Below are 16716 nucleotides of genomic sequence, written 5' to 3'. Positions count from 1 at the left end.
AAATTGAAGATGATATATCTTCACACGTTTATGATCATGAATGAAAAACTTATATCTCTAAATACAACTGAGTAAAATGCGCAAACACTATTTATGATCAACCATAAAAGGAAAGAAAATCAGTCTTGACATCATCCTCCATGGGCTGCATGTACTTCAAGCACGCGCACAATTGGCGTCAAACTAGTCATTCTACAGTCTACGACTCAGGCGCACTTTCATTGGCTGTCCGGATGGACTTGCCTTCGTGTAGACACGCCCCTCAAAAACCAGTCTTTATAGGATATCTCATCAACGCGTCGTAGAATCCTCGGCAAAGGGCAGACAAGTGGAACTACGACTGAGAATCCAAACTTTCAGAAGACTTTTCATCTACCGAGCAGCTGATGTTCCAACAAGTTCGACCAAAAGAGTGAGACAAAGTCAAGGCTTCTTCAAAACCACCCGCATAACTGTGGGAGCGCTCGAGTAACGTCTCGCGATAGAAACTCTTTAAAAAAATGACTGCTTTTTGAACGATATTATCACTGGAAGATTCAAGAACTGCTGACATTTTTGAAAGTGAAGAAGAACACCTCTCAATAATAGTTCACCCACCGGCACAATGGACTCCGGAAAGGTAATAATGACACTGTAACAGAGCTTTTATGTCCGTTTATTTATGTGTGTTTCTAAAGTTGTCCTCCTAATCCTGTCGGTGAGTTTACTCCACGAGGCAACAGCATGCGGCATCACCCATAACCTCGGAATTTTCCATCCAGTTTCGTCTTTTGTTTAAGTCAGTCGCTAAGTTGTCTTTAAACATAGTCTCATTTTTTGCACAATATCAAACAATTTACTGTTTTATCTTTAACGTTTCTATTTCAGATTAGTTTTTTTTAATTTAGAATGAACCATTATTTCTACGAGAGTTATTTCACATTTAATATTTATCGACGTCACAGCAATGAGAAGGGAGGAGCCTGTATTTGCCTCGCGCGTGGTTTTATTGGTCTGGGTGCTAGTAAGACAAACCCGGCTCTTCCTGTAACTCAACTGCTGCGGTGGCATGGACTCGAAAACATGACGATAGAAAGATGAACACTCCCACCAGCGTGCGTTTTCTAACAGAAACATGAAGTTCATTCATCTTTGCCACGGTTGGGTTTTCTATTTAGTATTTGAAAGGTCATTTGACGGTGTAGTAGTTGTTAAACTGCTCCAATGAATTATCTGTCCAAACTTTACATCCATTTTGTTTAGTTCTTGATCATTAACGTATGCTCCAGACCCTCCCTTTCTTGAATTATCACCAAAAGAAAGCACAAGAAGGATATAATGTGAATAAATAATAGGACATGTCAGTTTTTTTTTTTTTTTTGGCTGAATCATTTCCTTGAATTATGGGAAAATCATAAAGAACTGAAGATGTCATTGAGTTTTTTGACTATCCATTAAGCTGCTCCCCTGTCTATAAAGTAAATATCCAACTGATAAATAGCCCTGTCTTCATCTGCTCACAAATTCTATGGAGTCAAGCCAAACTCATAGACTTTAACAATATTCTTACCTTCTCCCAATATTTTTTTTTTCATAATGGAGGATTTAAAAAAAAAACATAATCCAAATAGTTGTAAATCAGGAGCAGATGCTGTTGGGAAAAGCTTGTAGGTGTGGCGTAGAAGCTACCTTGCCATTTTTGTTGCACTGGTAATGTTAGGTTGTGAGGGGCTGTAAGCAAGCCGGGAGATGATAAGAAGGAGACAAGCTCCATACCCACAAGTCAGAGGTGAATTTCTAATGAACCGCATAAAGCAGCATAATCATAATTAAAAGACCACTGGGAGCACTTTAAAAATAGATCGAAAAACAATTGGAGTGGGACTTTAAGGGTTCATTGAGTTTTTGGATTGTCCATTATGCTCCTCCTCACTGTCTAGGAAGCAAAAACCAATAATCAGCTGCTCAATAACCCTGTCTGCAACTTGTCCTTTGCTCACAAACTCTATGCAGTCAAGTCAAACTTTACATTACTCCTCCTTCCTTAACATCAATGTGAGACCCTTTATACCCTTTATAGTGAGGCGGCAGTGGGGGGACAATGTGGTCATAAAATGCTTCTCTAGCCTAACATCTGGGGGAGTTTGTTGCGGACGTGATTCCCACAGTTTCCATTCTGGGCTGTAAGAGTGACTCAGCACATTTCCAGAGAGAGTGGGAGCGTGCCTCATGAACATGCAGCAACCAGATCATGTGTTAAAACCTTGAGTTCTCTTTTATTGTTTTTTTTTTTTTATTTTTTCTCTTTGCAGCAGTGTTAAGCGGGTTTTGTTGGGTCTGGTGTTTTGTGCGTGCTGAGAAGCATCTTGTGTTTAGGATTTAACGCTTATTTTGGCAGGTGTAAACAAAGTAGACCTAATTTTAGTCTGAACTGCAAGTTTAAACATGCAGTAACAAATTGTTGTTACACTTTGAGCGGATTCTTACGTTTAAACTGCTCATTTACGGACAGTTTTGCTGTTAATAACATTTGACTCTTCCTCTATGACAGAATATTCAGTCCCAGTTATTGGTTTGAACCTTTTATGGCCTTGAACAATTAAATGTAATGGCTGCCCTTGCTTAATCTACATTATTTTATGCTGAACGATGAGTTCATCATTAATTAATGATGACAATTACTTTCCATAGCTTTCCTTTTGGCCATAATTACATCAGCTTCAATCCTTTCTGCCCTCTTATCTTTTAGCTGTTTGCCAAGTCTGCCTCTCCTAAGACTGTCCAGGAAATCTGCTTTCATCTGCATGACTGCCCCCCTTCACTTCATCTCAATGTAACTGACAGGCAGATTGTAATGAGGCATAATGAGGTTCTGCTACAGAAGTTAATATTTTAAGAATTGTGTGGATCTAAACTGCAAAATATAAAAGCAATAATTAAAATTTCTTAAAAAGAGGACATGAAATCCTTCATCAAAAGAAGATAGTTTTCCATATTTTATGGACTGGAGGCATTAGTTATTGGATGCACAAAAATGCTCCACTTTGTAATTGTGAATGGTTGACAAATAAAAAAAAATCCTTTGTACTGGTTAGTTTATGAAAATTTGTTGACAGATGACAGAAAGGAAACGAGATGAGCAGCAGGTTATGTTGTTTGAGCTGGAGCCGTTCTAGTCATAACATCAACTTTTGATTACAGTTTTCTTTAAAAGTGCAGTCTAAACCAATATTAGATATTTTAGAAGGATTTTATATAATTTTTTTATGAAAGATTCTACACATAACTACAATAAAAACACATAAACAACATCATAGTGCTTACATTTTATCAGTGACAGCTTTAACACGTTCCTGCTTTTGATAGATAAGGCGTCAAAGCTAGTTTTCAGTGGTTCCAGGGTATTGGTTCACAAACATGTGACATGAAAGCAGGGGGTCCTTTGTATCAAAATACATTGTAGTAAAATGGTTATTAATTAAATTATTAGAGATATTTCTTTAGTGGAAACGTACAACGCTTGCCTTCACCTGAGGGATTTGAGACAAACTGGAGGCCTAAAAGTTTAGGAGCAAAGTCTCTGGTCTGTCTCACAAATAATCATCCATTATGTCTTTTTTTGCATCACTGAATTTTTTTTTTTTAATTAGCCAGATTTTATATTGAAATATATTATATGCATCACAAGCTGTAAAGTTTTTCATTAACAAGTTTTTACTGAAAAGGCTTCTTTTACTGCTAAAAAGAAGTGTGCAGTCTGTTTGGTGGTGGCACACGCAAGTTTCTCCACAGATGTGTAACCCGAGACTGAAAGAGTGACGTGTGAAGGGACGTGATCGTAGTGGTGCAAGGCAGGGCCATTTAACTATAGCAGACTGGTGCAAGGGAAGTGAAACACACTGAATTGCAGGCTGCTGCTGCCTCTTTGCATGGTTTACCCATTCAAACAGAAATATCAATGACTGGCTGTGTCAAGGCAAAGAAGGACAAGCACTATTTGCGGTTATTTGTTTTACTGTGTTTTTTTATAGCATGCATATTGGTGCCCTTAATAACAATTTAATAAGATGTAGTTAAAAAAGCAGATTTTTCTGCATCTTTTGGGTTGACCATCAATTCTGGCATTGGTTGTAGCTGTAAAGTTGTTTCTCTACATCTCATATATGGATCCTAACAAATACAACTTTTTTTTTTGAGTTTTTATTATTCAAAGAGGGTAGTATTTATTTTATTTCTTTAATTTGACTAAGGATTTAAAACTAAATTTTGACTTCAGTTTTTTTTTTTTTTATTTTGAAACATTTTTGAAGCAATTCCAGTTTGCAGTAGGGATGCAACAAATGATTATACTGTACTTCTCGCGCCAATAAGGAGCGTTCTTGTAAGAAGAGACTTCCTTCAATGAATGGGCAGAGTGAACGAATGGGATGGAGAACAGAAGTAGATCTGAGTTGGGTTTTAAAAACTCAGTGAAATTTTAGGTTTCATTTCTTTTTTTAATTTTGGAATTTTACTTGGGATGAGGCGCAACAAGGAAAAACCTTTCCATTATATAAGGTGCTTATATCTTTATTAAATTAAACATTTGTCACTAGTTTTTTTTTTTTTTATAAATTCTCTAAGTACACAGAAATACGCGTTTCTGGAAATACCCAGTATTTGATCAGGAAGTAGTTGTGATCTTTAACATTTGTTAGACATTTCCTTTAGAAGATAAGGAAATAGTGTGTCTGCCAGTAAAAAAAAGTAATTATTTTTGCTTTAACATTGAATATGGGAAATAATACTTGCAGATTAAAGAAAAAAAACCAAAACATTTATTTTTTTCAATATTTTATAAGTACATTTTACACTATAAGCATTGTGCTAAAGCAAACCATCTGTGTTCATTTTTTTACTATAGTGTACAGTGTTATATTTGTTATCTTGTTGTTGCTTACTCTAAAAAAAGTAAATACACAACAGAAAGTGATTTATTTTAATGCATGCTTCTGACAATTACATAAGTGATGAAGTAGAATACACTAGGTATTACTTTTTAGTAATAGAAGTGGAAGGAGTTTATCATGCCATGGATTAATAGTGATCCTGGAATTTCAGCTTTATTAATGTATCAGTTTGAATTGTTGACATCTTAACATTCAGTCAAGTTTAGCATTGTAAGTTTCTCTTCAGTTAGATAATTTGTAAAGAGAAAAATATAGAAGAAGAGTGAAAGTTCCTTTAAAGGCAGAACGGCAAGAACGGCAGACCAACTTCAGTGGAAAATGAGTCAGAATGAGACGTGCAGATTGTCATTGCTGACAGATCGAGGTTTTGTTCAGACCATGAAAAGCTAGCAACGGTTCCTATTGCCACTAGTCTTTTGAGTTTACAAGCTGAATTTGTAGAGAGCTGCCGTTTGTTGTTCTCCACGTTCATCTACGTGACTGAAGAATGGGCAAACATGGCAGATTTTTTTTTTTTTTTTTGTGTAATATGTTTGCTCTACTCTTCCTGGTTTAATTTCATAGCTTAACCACATAACTTTATAAATAAGCTGGTGCTCAGTTGGGGATGTTTGCTAAACGAGAGCTTAGAAGCAGAGCTTTGTTAACAGCAGCTATGACTTAATAAAAATATCCTGGCTCAGAGAGATAAACATTTACATGAATGTAAACAGAAGGGTTTATATAAAGATATTTTATGGGACTAGGTAAAGCATTACTTTGCCTCATCTATGCTTTATATGTTCTGCTAGACTCCAGGAGAGTTTTTTTTTAAATCTTTAAAAAATGTCTAGAGAATCTGCTGTTGTGTTTGATGTTGGTGGGGTTACTCCATGAGAGTCTTCACAGAACAATACTTGTATCATCATTGGCAGCGTCCACACTCTTATTTATTCTTCCTTGGGTGTGACTCCAGCGTTTTCCCAGTAAGGAAGTTGAGTATTATGCTCTTCTAGTTTCTAAGTATGAGGAAAGGTGGTGGAATAACCTCACCTACCTTTCTGTGGAGGTGTCCAACAACAACCAGTTTGCTGGCATTTCTTTGGCTTAACATTCCTTTTCTTTTGTTAGTCGCTTTGAGTAAAAATTTCTACTGTTGGACTGACTGTACATGGAAAGAGTTAAAAGTCAAATAGTTTGGAGACTACAGAGCAGTGGTTGTTCAGAGAAAACCAGTGAAAGTTTAACACAAGTTAGGGTCAGCCTCCCAACTCAAAGCAGGACTGTTTTTAAACCCCCATCCCTCGATGTTGAGAGGGGTGTGTGTACATGCGTGTGTATAATGTTCTATAATGTACCTAAACATGGTTTTAATTCACTTGATGACCTTCAAAACAGCAAAGCCCATTGGCTGAGAAAAGGTAGGCATGTCTTTAGCCCAGTCTGTTTTCTGAAATGAAAGGCTGCCTTCAACAAAGATCCCTCTGAAGTTTTCTTCCTCGTTTTTTTGCTCCTTCTTCTTCATTTTGGTCGGAGCTATGTCTCCTAAACCCTTTAAGAGTTACTATAGATACTTCACTCATTAAAAGCACTTGTTATTTAAAAAGCAGCCAGTACTACTTTAGTGGCATTTCAATGGATTACTTTAGAAATATCTAATACTTTCCCAGGATTGTCTTTTTAATGAAACCTGAAGGCGCTTTACTTATCATACTTTTATGAAAAGTCTAGATGTTTTGCCCCAAGCTTTTAATGAAACTTACTAGCTGTGTAAACAAAATCACTTAATTCTAAAACACTGTGGGAGACCTCTCCCTGAAGCCAAGTCTCCTAGGATCATAAATGGTGGGTGTGTTTACAGGCAGTTGCAAAGCCAGTTTTCTACCGACTTTTATTACTCAGAGAAGAAAAAACGCGTCTGATTGGACCTCTTTAACTTAGGATAAAAATAATCTGAGTTAGTGTGAGACGATGGTGGTTTTAGCTTATTTTCCTTCTGCAATAATTCACAGAATACTAAATGAAAACGAAACAACATTTAAAAGAAAACTATGCTATCGAGTCATTTAGATTTAACCAATTTACACATATTTCCCAAATCTTTTTTAAAATTTCTTAGTAGAAGAATATTAGTAATTACTTTAAAAAATGTGGATATTAAAACTGTAACTTACTCAAGCGCATGCGTGGAAGTAACAATGGATGACTCCACAGACGGGTTTGAAATGATTCATAGTGAAGAGGATTCAGTCATGATTCAGAGGAACACATTTCCTGAATTTAGAATTCTCTTGAGGAATTTAGCATCAACAGCCTAAAGTGGAGATCAAAACCCGTTTGTGTTTCACCCAGACTGTTTCTGGTAAAACGGGGACAAAGATGTCTGTGCACTTTGGTTGCTGCTTTGCTGTGTCACCTCTCCCTTAGAGCATGGTATGTCACAAGTATATCGAACAAAAAAACAATACTTTCTAGTTTTTTTGGGTCTGATACTTTTGCTTTATGATAAGAAATCATATTGATTATATAAAATTAGGTTTTTGTTTAGCATCCCAACAGGGTTGTGGTATTAAAACAAACGTCGCTGAAATTCAATTTGTTTTATGAAACAAAACAAAAAAAGCAAAAAAACGGAAACGTGTGGCTTTGGTCATTTTTTAATCTTGTGAAAGCTTGATCTTTTGTTGGCAAAATATAAGAAAGGTCTTTGGTGTGACTGTGTGACAAAAGTTTCAGTGTGTGTCATGAGACTCAGTAATAAACCATGTTTAACCATAAATATCAGATAAACCCATCCCTAAGATTCAAAAGTAATACTCACTTTTTACCTATTCTACCAAACATACTTCATTTTTGGGCTAATACGTTCTTGATGAATTCTGTTCTTAAGCTTAGAAGCTCTGCAGTTCGGATAAAAGTGGTTTATGTGGGACAAAAACAATCACATTATACCTTTAAGGCTGTCGTTTCCCTGTTCAGGAGGAAATGCTTCAGAGAGTACAGCCCCCCATTGTCTTTTAAGCTCTCGGTTGGGAAATAAAAAAAGAAAACTACTAATATATTAGACTATTGAAATGTAAAACACAATTTAACACCAGATGCATGCATATATTTTAGGATAACCTTCTTGATTAAAAGCACAGCCGCGATGAGCTTTCTTGTCTGTTTTTACATTTTCTTTTATCGCAAAATAAACTGTACTTTTATTGTAAAACTAGAATGTGGCCAGAAAATGTTGCAGCTGGGAATTAAATGTCACCATCAACAGACGCTAAAAGCTCTGAAGCAAAAGGTTGAGCTTAACGAATGTTGTAATTGCTGGTGTTTGACATCTGAAATGTGATGCTGCTTCTGTCCATAATGCCTGTTTTAGTTTTCTGACTGATGAATGAGCCAAAGCGATACAAAAGGGGTGACATCACCTTTACTCTCTGACCTCCTGCAGAAAATAACCTTTCCGCTGTTGATGAGTGTTGGAACAGCTGTGATCGGCTCGCTGCAGTTCGGCTACAACACGGGTGTCATCAACGCTCCTCAAAAGGTGAGTTGACTCATTTCTTCTTTGGGTTTGGGTTCTCAAACTGAGCTGGTCCAGTTTTAGACTTTTGAAATATTTTATTCTCTTGTATTTCCATGCAAAGGATTGTGTGGATGTGAAAAGGCATTATTCAAATTCTAAATGTGAGGACTGAAAGACTTGTTATGACAGATAAATGATGATAGCTTGGAAATTTCTTTGCATAAAGTTGATCTAGTTGAGTAGCTTGTTAAGTCGAGGAACATGGCAGAAAGCGGAAGGTTTGGGTTAAGAGGTGAGATAATAATAGCTACGTTCTGTGCGGAGAAGTCCAAGGACATCTGTACAAACAGCCTGTGCAAAAGACAGCGTCTCTGCCCAAAAATGGTCGTCCTCTGAGCAGAAGCCAGTGGGGAAAAGGCAACAAAATAAAAAACTTAAGGGAGAGATTGAGGGAGGGAGAGAAACTAAACTTATCCCCATAGCAAAAGATAAATGAGAACAATGTGTTTTTATGCCTCCTCCAAGAGGAACTTCACCAGATATTAACAGACAGGTACAGTAAGGAAACTCATTTCCTGGAGAATGTCAACATTTCATCACATGTCTATAGACTTCTGTCTGCTCAGTTTGCATTGGTCTGAACACTCCCTGTGGCTACACAGCTGCCTCTCCACCACTGACAGGTGTGTTGTGAGTCGGGTCAGAGGTCTGCTGCTTTTAAACACCTGTGACTTTCTTTAAATACAGTCACAGTGGATTCATTATGAAACACCGTTTTATTTAAAAAGGGATTTTTCAGGCACAAACAGCCTTTTCAAGTCCGTATTTATTATTAGATTCCCTAAAAATGTTCTCTTCATAAAATGAAGTCCTCATCTGTTACTAGATTCCTTAAAAAAGTTAAAATCCTAACAAGTGAATGTAAACAAAAATAATAAAAAAATTTGAATGAGATACATTCTCTATGAATATATTTAAAGCAATTTATAGATAAAACAAAAACATACATTTAGGCTTTAAGGCCCTATATAAGTGGACCCAGTGGAACCAGATTCCAGTCCTTGCAAATGAATTTCACTATTAACCTTTATTTGAATAACTGTTGATAACAGCATTAAGGATTATCACTCCTCTTCCATGTCATGTGAGAAAGTCCTCATTGATGCTGTTGTGGGCGCTGCAGGCCTTGTGCTCAATGCTCCTCTGATTAGATAGACTCTTTGGAGGGGTTCTGGTTCCAGCTGTCCTCACCTGCTCTCCTGCTGTCCTTGTTCTTCAGGAACTCTTCACAGTACCTATTTAAAGTCTGATAGACTCATCTATCCTTTATCTAAATGTTAACCTTTTTATGCTGACTAACGGCTGAAACAACAGCCTGTATTTAAAGGTTGTTCCACTGTGTGTCAGACATTCTAGCGTATTTTAGTGTTAACATCAAGTAAAGACAATTTTAGAAATTGTTCTTGTTGAAGTATTTATATTCGCATATTTAACAAAACTAAATTTATAAAACAATTGTAAAGAACAAAAATAGAATTTCCATTAATAAAAATTGAGAAAATTGAGAAATCTTGCAAAAAAAGAAAACGTATTTATGTTTTCATAAATATTATTATTGTCTTACTGAAAATTAGCTCACTTAAATGTAATGTATCTTACTTTAACAGCATTTTCTACATAGTGTTATCCAGTAGGTGTAGGAGTGATTTCATTTATCACAATGAAACTGGTATAAAAATCCATGACATGTTGAGTGTTTGCATGTTTCAGCTGCTCTTCTAAATAAGGGTTAGATGATGGAATGAAGGTCACGAGTACAGTATTTGATAACATAGCTGTGATATCACCATGCGAGGTCTTGTGAGTGTAAGGCGATAGTAAACATGACCCAGGCGGTGAGGTCACAGTGTCACTGTCAGCTCGCATGTGTCCCTCCACCATAGGAAAGCCCTTGACAAGTGATAGTCTGGCTATTTACCCGCTTCGTTTTATTTCCACTTGAGCTTCAGTACATGAAGATCTCTGGTTGGAAGCCAAGTTCCACTGGTTTCAAAACACATGGCAGAGACGGGGGTGGACATTTGGTAATAATTGCAGGGGGGGTCGCTTGGGGTAACGGAGTTGCATGCTGTCACAGACAGGGAAAGGACCTTTGTGGGGTATGTGAGGTGTGACTGTCATGCATATAAACAGACACAGGTGTTACTGCTTAAGCCTGTTCTCCAGCTATTCTGGGCGTGTTTGACAACAGTCATCTGTGTTGACATTTTAAGCGGGAGGGGAGCTGAAACCTGACGCTCCATCAAGACGGCTAAACTTCCTGGTTTATCCTCAAGTTGGGATGGTTACTCAATCCTGCCACCACCTGGCCACTAATCAAGAAGGGTATTTACAGCAGGATTGGGCAAACTGTGGGCTGGGGGCCAAATGTGGCCCGCCAAACTAGACTAAATTATAATGATAATCCTTATTATTGTTTTATTTGGCCTGTTATTCTGGTGTGCCCCCATAGATGATGCTCTACAGATCCATTGAGCTTTCTTTATGCAGTGTCGGAATATTTGTTGTTTTTCTGGCATTCATATGTGTTGGACAGGCATTTTTTTGGTAATTCAAACACCACATAAATGCATAATTTCTCTAAATATTCATCCCATCATCCCACTGGTGCAATTTGCACTAAAATGAAAACAAAAGCCACAGTTTTGACCCTCCAAAAGTCCAAACAAACCTCCAAAAGGTTCTGTTTTTATAAAAATGCATACATTTGTTTTCAATCAAGATTAAAGTATGTTTTTGTCCTGATTATATGTGATTTCTTTCTATTATTATGAAGTGGATTAGCAAAATGTGCCATGCATCCACTCCTAGTCCGGCACTACTGTCAAGTTTTAGAATTCTTTGTGGCCCATGGGTCAAAAAGTTTCCTCACCACTAATCTACATGATTAACAGATTTATGGGATGACCAGTTTATAGCTGCAAACTTGTATGCTTGACTGTTTCTGAGTTACAGCTGATCTTATTCTCAACCTGGCCGCAAAGTCTGTTACAGTTTTGTGAAATAACGACATATTTTCCTTTGTGTTTGCAGATTATTGAGAACTTTATCAACAACACATGGCTCGAACGCTACCAAGAGCCCATCACCAAAAGCTCCCTCACGGCCATTTGGTCCATCTCTGTTTCAATCTTCTCTATTGGAGGCATCTTCGGCTCATTTTCAGTTGGACTCTTTGTCAACCGCTTTGGAAGGTAAACAGTAAACACAATTCTTCTAAGATAGTAAGGCTTTTGTGCTGAAGGTTAGAATGTAACTGAGAACGTCATCATTCATCATTTTCTGTGGAAAAATGACCTTGTGTCCTTTCTTTGATGCCCCCAGGAGGAACTCCATGCTCATGGCTAACATTCTAGCCTTCATCGCATCTGCTCTGATGGGATTTTCAAAGATGGCGAGCTCATGGGAAATGCTAATCATTGGCCGTTTCGTGGTCGGCCTTTATTCCGGCCTCTCCACCGGCTTCGTGCCCATGTATGTGGGCGAGGTCTCCCCGACTGACCTGCGGGGCGCCCTCGGCACGCTGCACCAGCTGGGTATTGTCGTTGGCATCCTGATAGCACAGGTCAGAAAACATCAAATGTTGTTTCTGACATGCTTTACGGTACTCTCATTACCTCTTACCTAAACAGAGAAAATCCTTTTTGGTTGTAGGTGTTTGGTCTGGAGGTGATCATGGGCAACGACGAGCTGTGGCCGCTGCTCTTAGGCTTCATCTTCATCCCGGCTATAATTCAGTGTGTCCTGCTGCCTCTGTGCCCAGAAAGTCCTCGATATTTACTTATCAATAAAAATGAAGAGAACAAAGCTAAATCAGGTGGGTTCAAATCACAAGAAAATCCTATTTTTAATATTTTTAAGATCCCGACCTAGAGTGAGCATTCATGGATTGAAGCTTGTTCATGATATTATCTGTAGAAAACAATTTTCTGGCTTCAAATGAAATCAAAAATATAGTTGGGAGTAAAAAGACAAACAGCAAACTAGAAGAGCTAGAGAAATGCTCAAAATAGTTATTTTTGTAACATCTTCTTTCCATATCTAGTTCTGAAGAAGCTCCGAGGCACCCATGACGTGAGCTCTGACATGCAGGAGATGAAGGAGGAGAGCCGGCAGATGATGAGAGAGAAGAAAGTGACAATCCTGGAGCTTTTCCGCTCGCCGCTCTATCGTCAGCCCCTCCTCATCGCTGTCATGCTGCAGCTGTCCCAGCAGCTGTCTGGTATCAACGCTGTGAGTCTCAAGGCCCAGAAACAACACGAGAAACACTATTGCAGAAATAATAATCATTTATATTTACTGACGTGTCAACTGTGTTTGTTGTGCTGTCTAGGTTTTCTATTACTCTACGCTAATCTTTGAGAAAGCCGGAGTGGCGCAGCCTGTCTACGCCACCATTGGAGCCGGTGTTGTTAACACTGCTTTCACTGTTGTGTCTGTAAGTTGAAACTAAAATAACTGTATTAGACAACCTGTCATCAGAACACGAGTAATCATTTATGCCCGTCTGTCTTTTTTTTTTCTAGTTGTTTGTCGTTGAGCGTGCAGGACGTCGGTCTCTTCACCTCCTGGGTCTGTTGGGAATGGCTGGAGCTGCTGTCCTATTGACAATAGCCTTGGCTCTGCTGGTAGGTTTCTACCCCAATGAGTCCTCGTTTATCTCAAAAAGATGGTTTTCTCATTTAATTTTGTTGTTTTACTGTTATTTCTGCAGGATCAACTTAGCTGGATGTCCTACGTGAGCATTGTGGCCATCTTCGCCTTTGTGGCCTTCTTTGAGATCGGACCAGGTCCCATTCCTTGGTTCATCGTGGCCGAGTTGTTCTCACAGGGACCCAGGCCCTCAGCCATCGCCGTAGCCGGCTTCTCCAACTGGACGGCCAACTTCATAGTGGGAATGTGCTTCCAGTATGGGCAGGTGAGCATCGCCTAACCTTCATCGTTTTATTCTTTCCTGGTAAGAAAAAGGTGTGAACAAAGGTTGCTGCTTTGAAAGAGAAGCAACATGAGAACAACTGTGTCTACAAATACACCCACAATGCATTTCACATCAAATCTGCACGCATTTTATCAGACCTGAAACACTGTGCCAGTCTCAAAGTAATAATTTGCTGATAGTCATAATAGGCAATAATAGTTTACAATGAAACATGAATAGAATGAGAGATGGAACCGTATGCAAACAAAGAAATGAAAAGACATAATGATAAATAACATTACAGATTCAGAGCACAGAGTTCAAACTTGCTGCTTTCAGGGGTCTTAAAACGTCTTACAAGCATTCAATTTAAGAATTTGAAAATAATACCTTAAAAAGCCTTGAAGTCTTACATTTTTGTATCAGAGCCTTAAAAATGGTGCTGCTTGAAACGTCTCCGTTTCTCATATTTCATGTCAAAATAAATATTTTTTGAGCACAATTATTTTATTCAAATGATGTAAATAAACAGCTGGAGAACCAGTTGATGTGCATCAATACGCTGAATGCCCACTGTCGGTTTGAAAAAAATAAGAACGGTAAACCAAAAAAACAAGATAATAAGATACAGTTTTGAATATAAAATGGGAATAAATTAATAAAATGAGAAATAATGAATGAAATGGAAAATAATTTTTGAAATTTATGCCTTTAAAAAGTCTTGAATTTAACTTAAAAAAATCTTGTAGGAACCCTGCCCTCAATACCTCTGAGGGAAAGCATGGATGCAGCTTCATGATGCTAATCTGTTTAAAAGATCTATGTGAAACGAAAATGTAATAACCGTTTAACCCTCGTGATGCATTCACAGGAGCTGTGTGGTCCCTACGTCTTTATTATCTTCGTCGTGTTCCTGCTCCTCTTCTTCATCTTCACCTACTTCAAAGTGCCAGAGACAAGGGGGCGGACGTTCGACGACATCGCTGCCGGATTCCGTCAGACAGCCGGCGGGGGAGGAGAAAAGCACAATCCCGAGGAGCTCAACAGCTTGGGAGCCGACTCTCAGCTCTAAACTCACAAACTTTTCTTTAAGAACCCGCTGCAGACCAAGAGCGAACTTCAAAGGTCTGTTTACCATGACGTAGACAGATTGTTTAGGATCTTTTTCACCTCGTCACCACATTTCGGGAGTCGCCAGCAAACGCGTGGACACATCGTGACATCTCCTGTAGCTCCAGAACAGAAGGAACTGGATGGGCACCGAGTGCCAGTTTGGATGCAAGCAGAGAGAGGAGCTGAGACAGAGAGTTTTTAAACAAAGTATTTTTTAGAAGGAAAAGGTGTCTGCATCAACCAACCCCATTTTTAATGTGTCTTTTTCACTGTGTCTTTTACCAATCTATATTTCTAACTTTTTGTTTTCTGTTACATTACAGGGTGTTTGTTGTTGTAGGACTACGTTAAGTTTGCAAAAACTATTTTATAGATTATACTGTAATACTGCATCACTGTAGACTCACACTGTAGATGCTGCACAGTCTACTGCTTTCTCTCTTGGAGGAAAAGACATTTTTATTTGTACTTACTGACTGCACAAACTGTGATGTTATTTGCAGAGATAATCTGAACGTTCTCCACCCCAAATTCAACGTTTTTGTTAAAAATGTTTTACTCCATTTTTAGAGAACGTTTTATTCCAGTCGCAAAGAATTGTTCATTCCTGTATTTTAATACCATTCCAAAATCGGACATTAGTTGTTGAAGATGGGGAGCTGGAACTCATTTTTACATTTTCTTAGAACATTTTTAATCAGAAATACAAAGTAACAAAGCATGAAAGAAAGTCCATTTTAGGTCAAGAAAGAGACTGTCGCTGTTTCCAGTCAGGATCTGTTCTCTGAACGTGAAGCAGAGAAATCCTGCGGACCAAAACGTCTGCTGGCCCTGAGGAAGACTCCCATCGTTATGAACGGACGTGTCAGGAGCGTCGGCTGAAAGCCCAGCAAGTTTTTAGAAATGTATTTTCAGCAAGGAGCCGTTTCCAAAGCTGTGTTTTTAAAGCTCAAATGTGCATTGTTGTGATGCTATGTCACACAAGCTGCTGTGTTTCACTGCTGTATCCCATGTACCCCCCCCCCGTCCCTTTTGAATTCCTTCTCTTCAAAATAGTTGTCTTTTAAGCAGCACTTTATTTTTCTGTTGGGGAAGAGAGCGCTAAGTTTGAACCGCCAGGCGGCTGAAGTGCTGCTGATGGATTACTCTGTTCTATCTATTGATGGGGAATGTGTGAAGTGAGTTCACATTTTTCAATATCTTGTGCAATTAAGTAAACATGGGTCATGTTCTGAGTCAGATCCTTTTAGATAGAGCAATAGAGCAAAATCATTCCAGAATTGGCTGGTATATCATTTTTAAAAAGCACTGGAACTTCACTTTGTGCCTTTTTTCACAGAATCACCAGCAAAATCATTCAACTGCAGTACATGCACTCCCCACAGACCGATGTGGGTCGCTGATGTCGAAACGGTCATGTTGATGTAAATACATCCAGTCTTCTTGGGCATTGACTTCTGTATTTGTGACGTTTCATGGTTGAGGAGGGCTGCATCGAAGACACGATTGTAAATATGAAACACAGGTCACCCACTCCACACATAGCAAATATTTAACTTTGACATGTGTTTTGTGTATTTTTTAACTTCATAGATAAGTTATTACAAGTATATTGCTGTAGGTCTTCACATGTGTAAATACTGACACCGTTTTTTGTGGTGTTAGATTTGTACATGAAAGAATTTGAGTATGTTGTAACTCTAGTTCACAAAACTTTGTAATTATATTTGCTAAAAACCAGATGTATGTGTGGTGTTGGAACATGAGTCTACGGTGAGCTATGACTTGGGCAATGATGTAATGCAGAAATGGTTTAGTCACTAAATTAAAAAGTAAATACAAACGTCTTGGTGTTTATTTTCACAGTTTTTGTTTGCTTTGATATATATATATACACACAACTCACTCATTTTTTGTTTTAAAATAATCATGGGGTTTTCAGTATATCACATGACAACAATTTAAAGTCAGTAAAGACAAGAAACTATTAAAAACAGCCACAGAATTTGAAGAACTTTAAAGTAATTAACTTTTGACCAAACTCTTTAAAAATAATTTAAAGATTAACCGACCAAAGAAAAAAAAAGAACTTTAGCTACAAGTTAAACTTCAAATGTTTCTACATAACATCTGTCAAATTTCATCAAAAGCCTCTAACCTTGTCCGGCCACAGGTCTTCCAAGGAAAAAAAAAATGGA

General features: G+C 38.1%; 1 protein-coding gene across 1 annotated transcript; it reads left to right on the top strand.

Annotated features, from left to right (window-relative positions):
- The first annotated feature begins 246 nt into the window (after positions 1–246).
- slc2a1b (solute carrier family 2 member 1b) lies at positions 247–16365 on the top strand. The gene is made up of 10 exons (XM_024270436.2): positions 247–619; positions 8353–8448; positions 11521–11681; positions 11812–12052; positions 12142–12304; positions 12533–12720; positions 12821–12925; positions 13014–13115; positions 13202–13405; positions 14277–16365. Exons 1-10 carry the CDS (start codon positions 605–607, stop codon positions 14475–14477), a joined length of 1476 nt encoding a protein of 491 aa, XP_024126204.1. The 5' UTR covers positions 247–604; the 3' UTR covers positions 14478–16365.
- Positions 16366–16716: the final 351 nt, after the last annotated feature.

Source organism: Oryzias melastigma, linkage group LG5 (assembly GCF_002922805.2).
Source record: "Oryzias melastigma strain HK-1 linkage group LG5, ASM292280v2, whole genome shotgun sequence".
Lineage (NCBI taxonomy): Eukaryota > Metazoa > Chordata > Actinopteri > Beloniformes > Adrianichthyidae > Oryzias > Oryzias melastigma.
The sequence above is the reverse complement of the archived record's forward strand: the minus strand, read 5'-3'. Positions and strand labels throughout refer to the sequence as shown.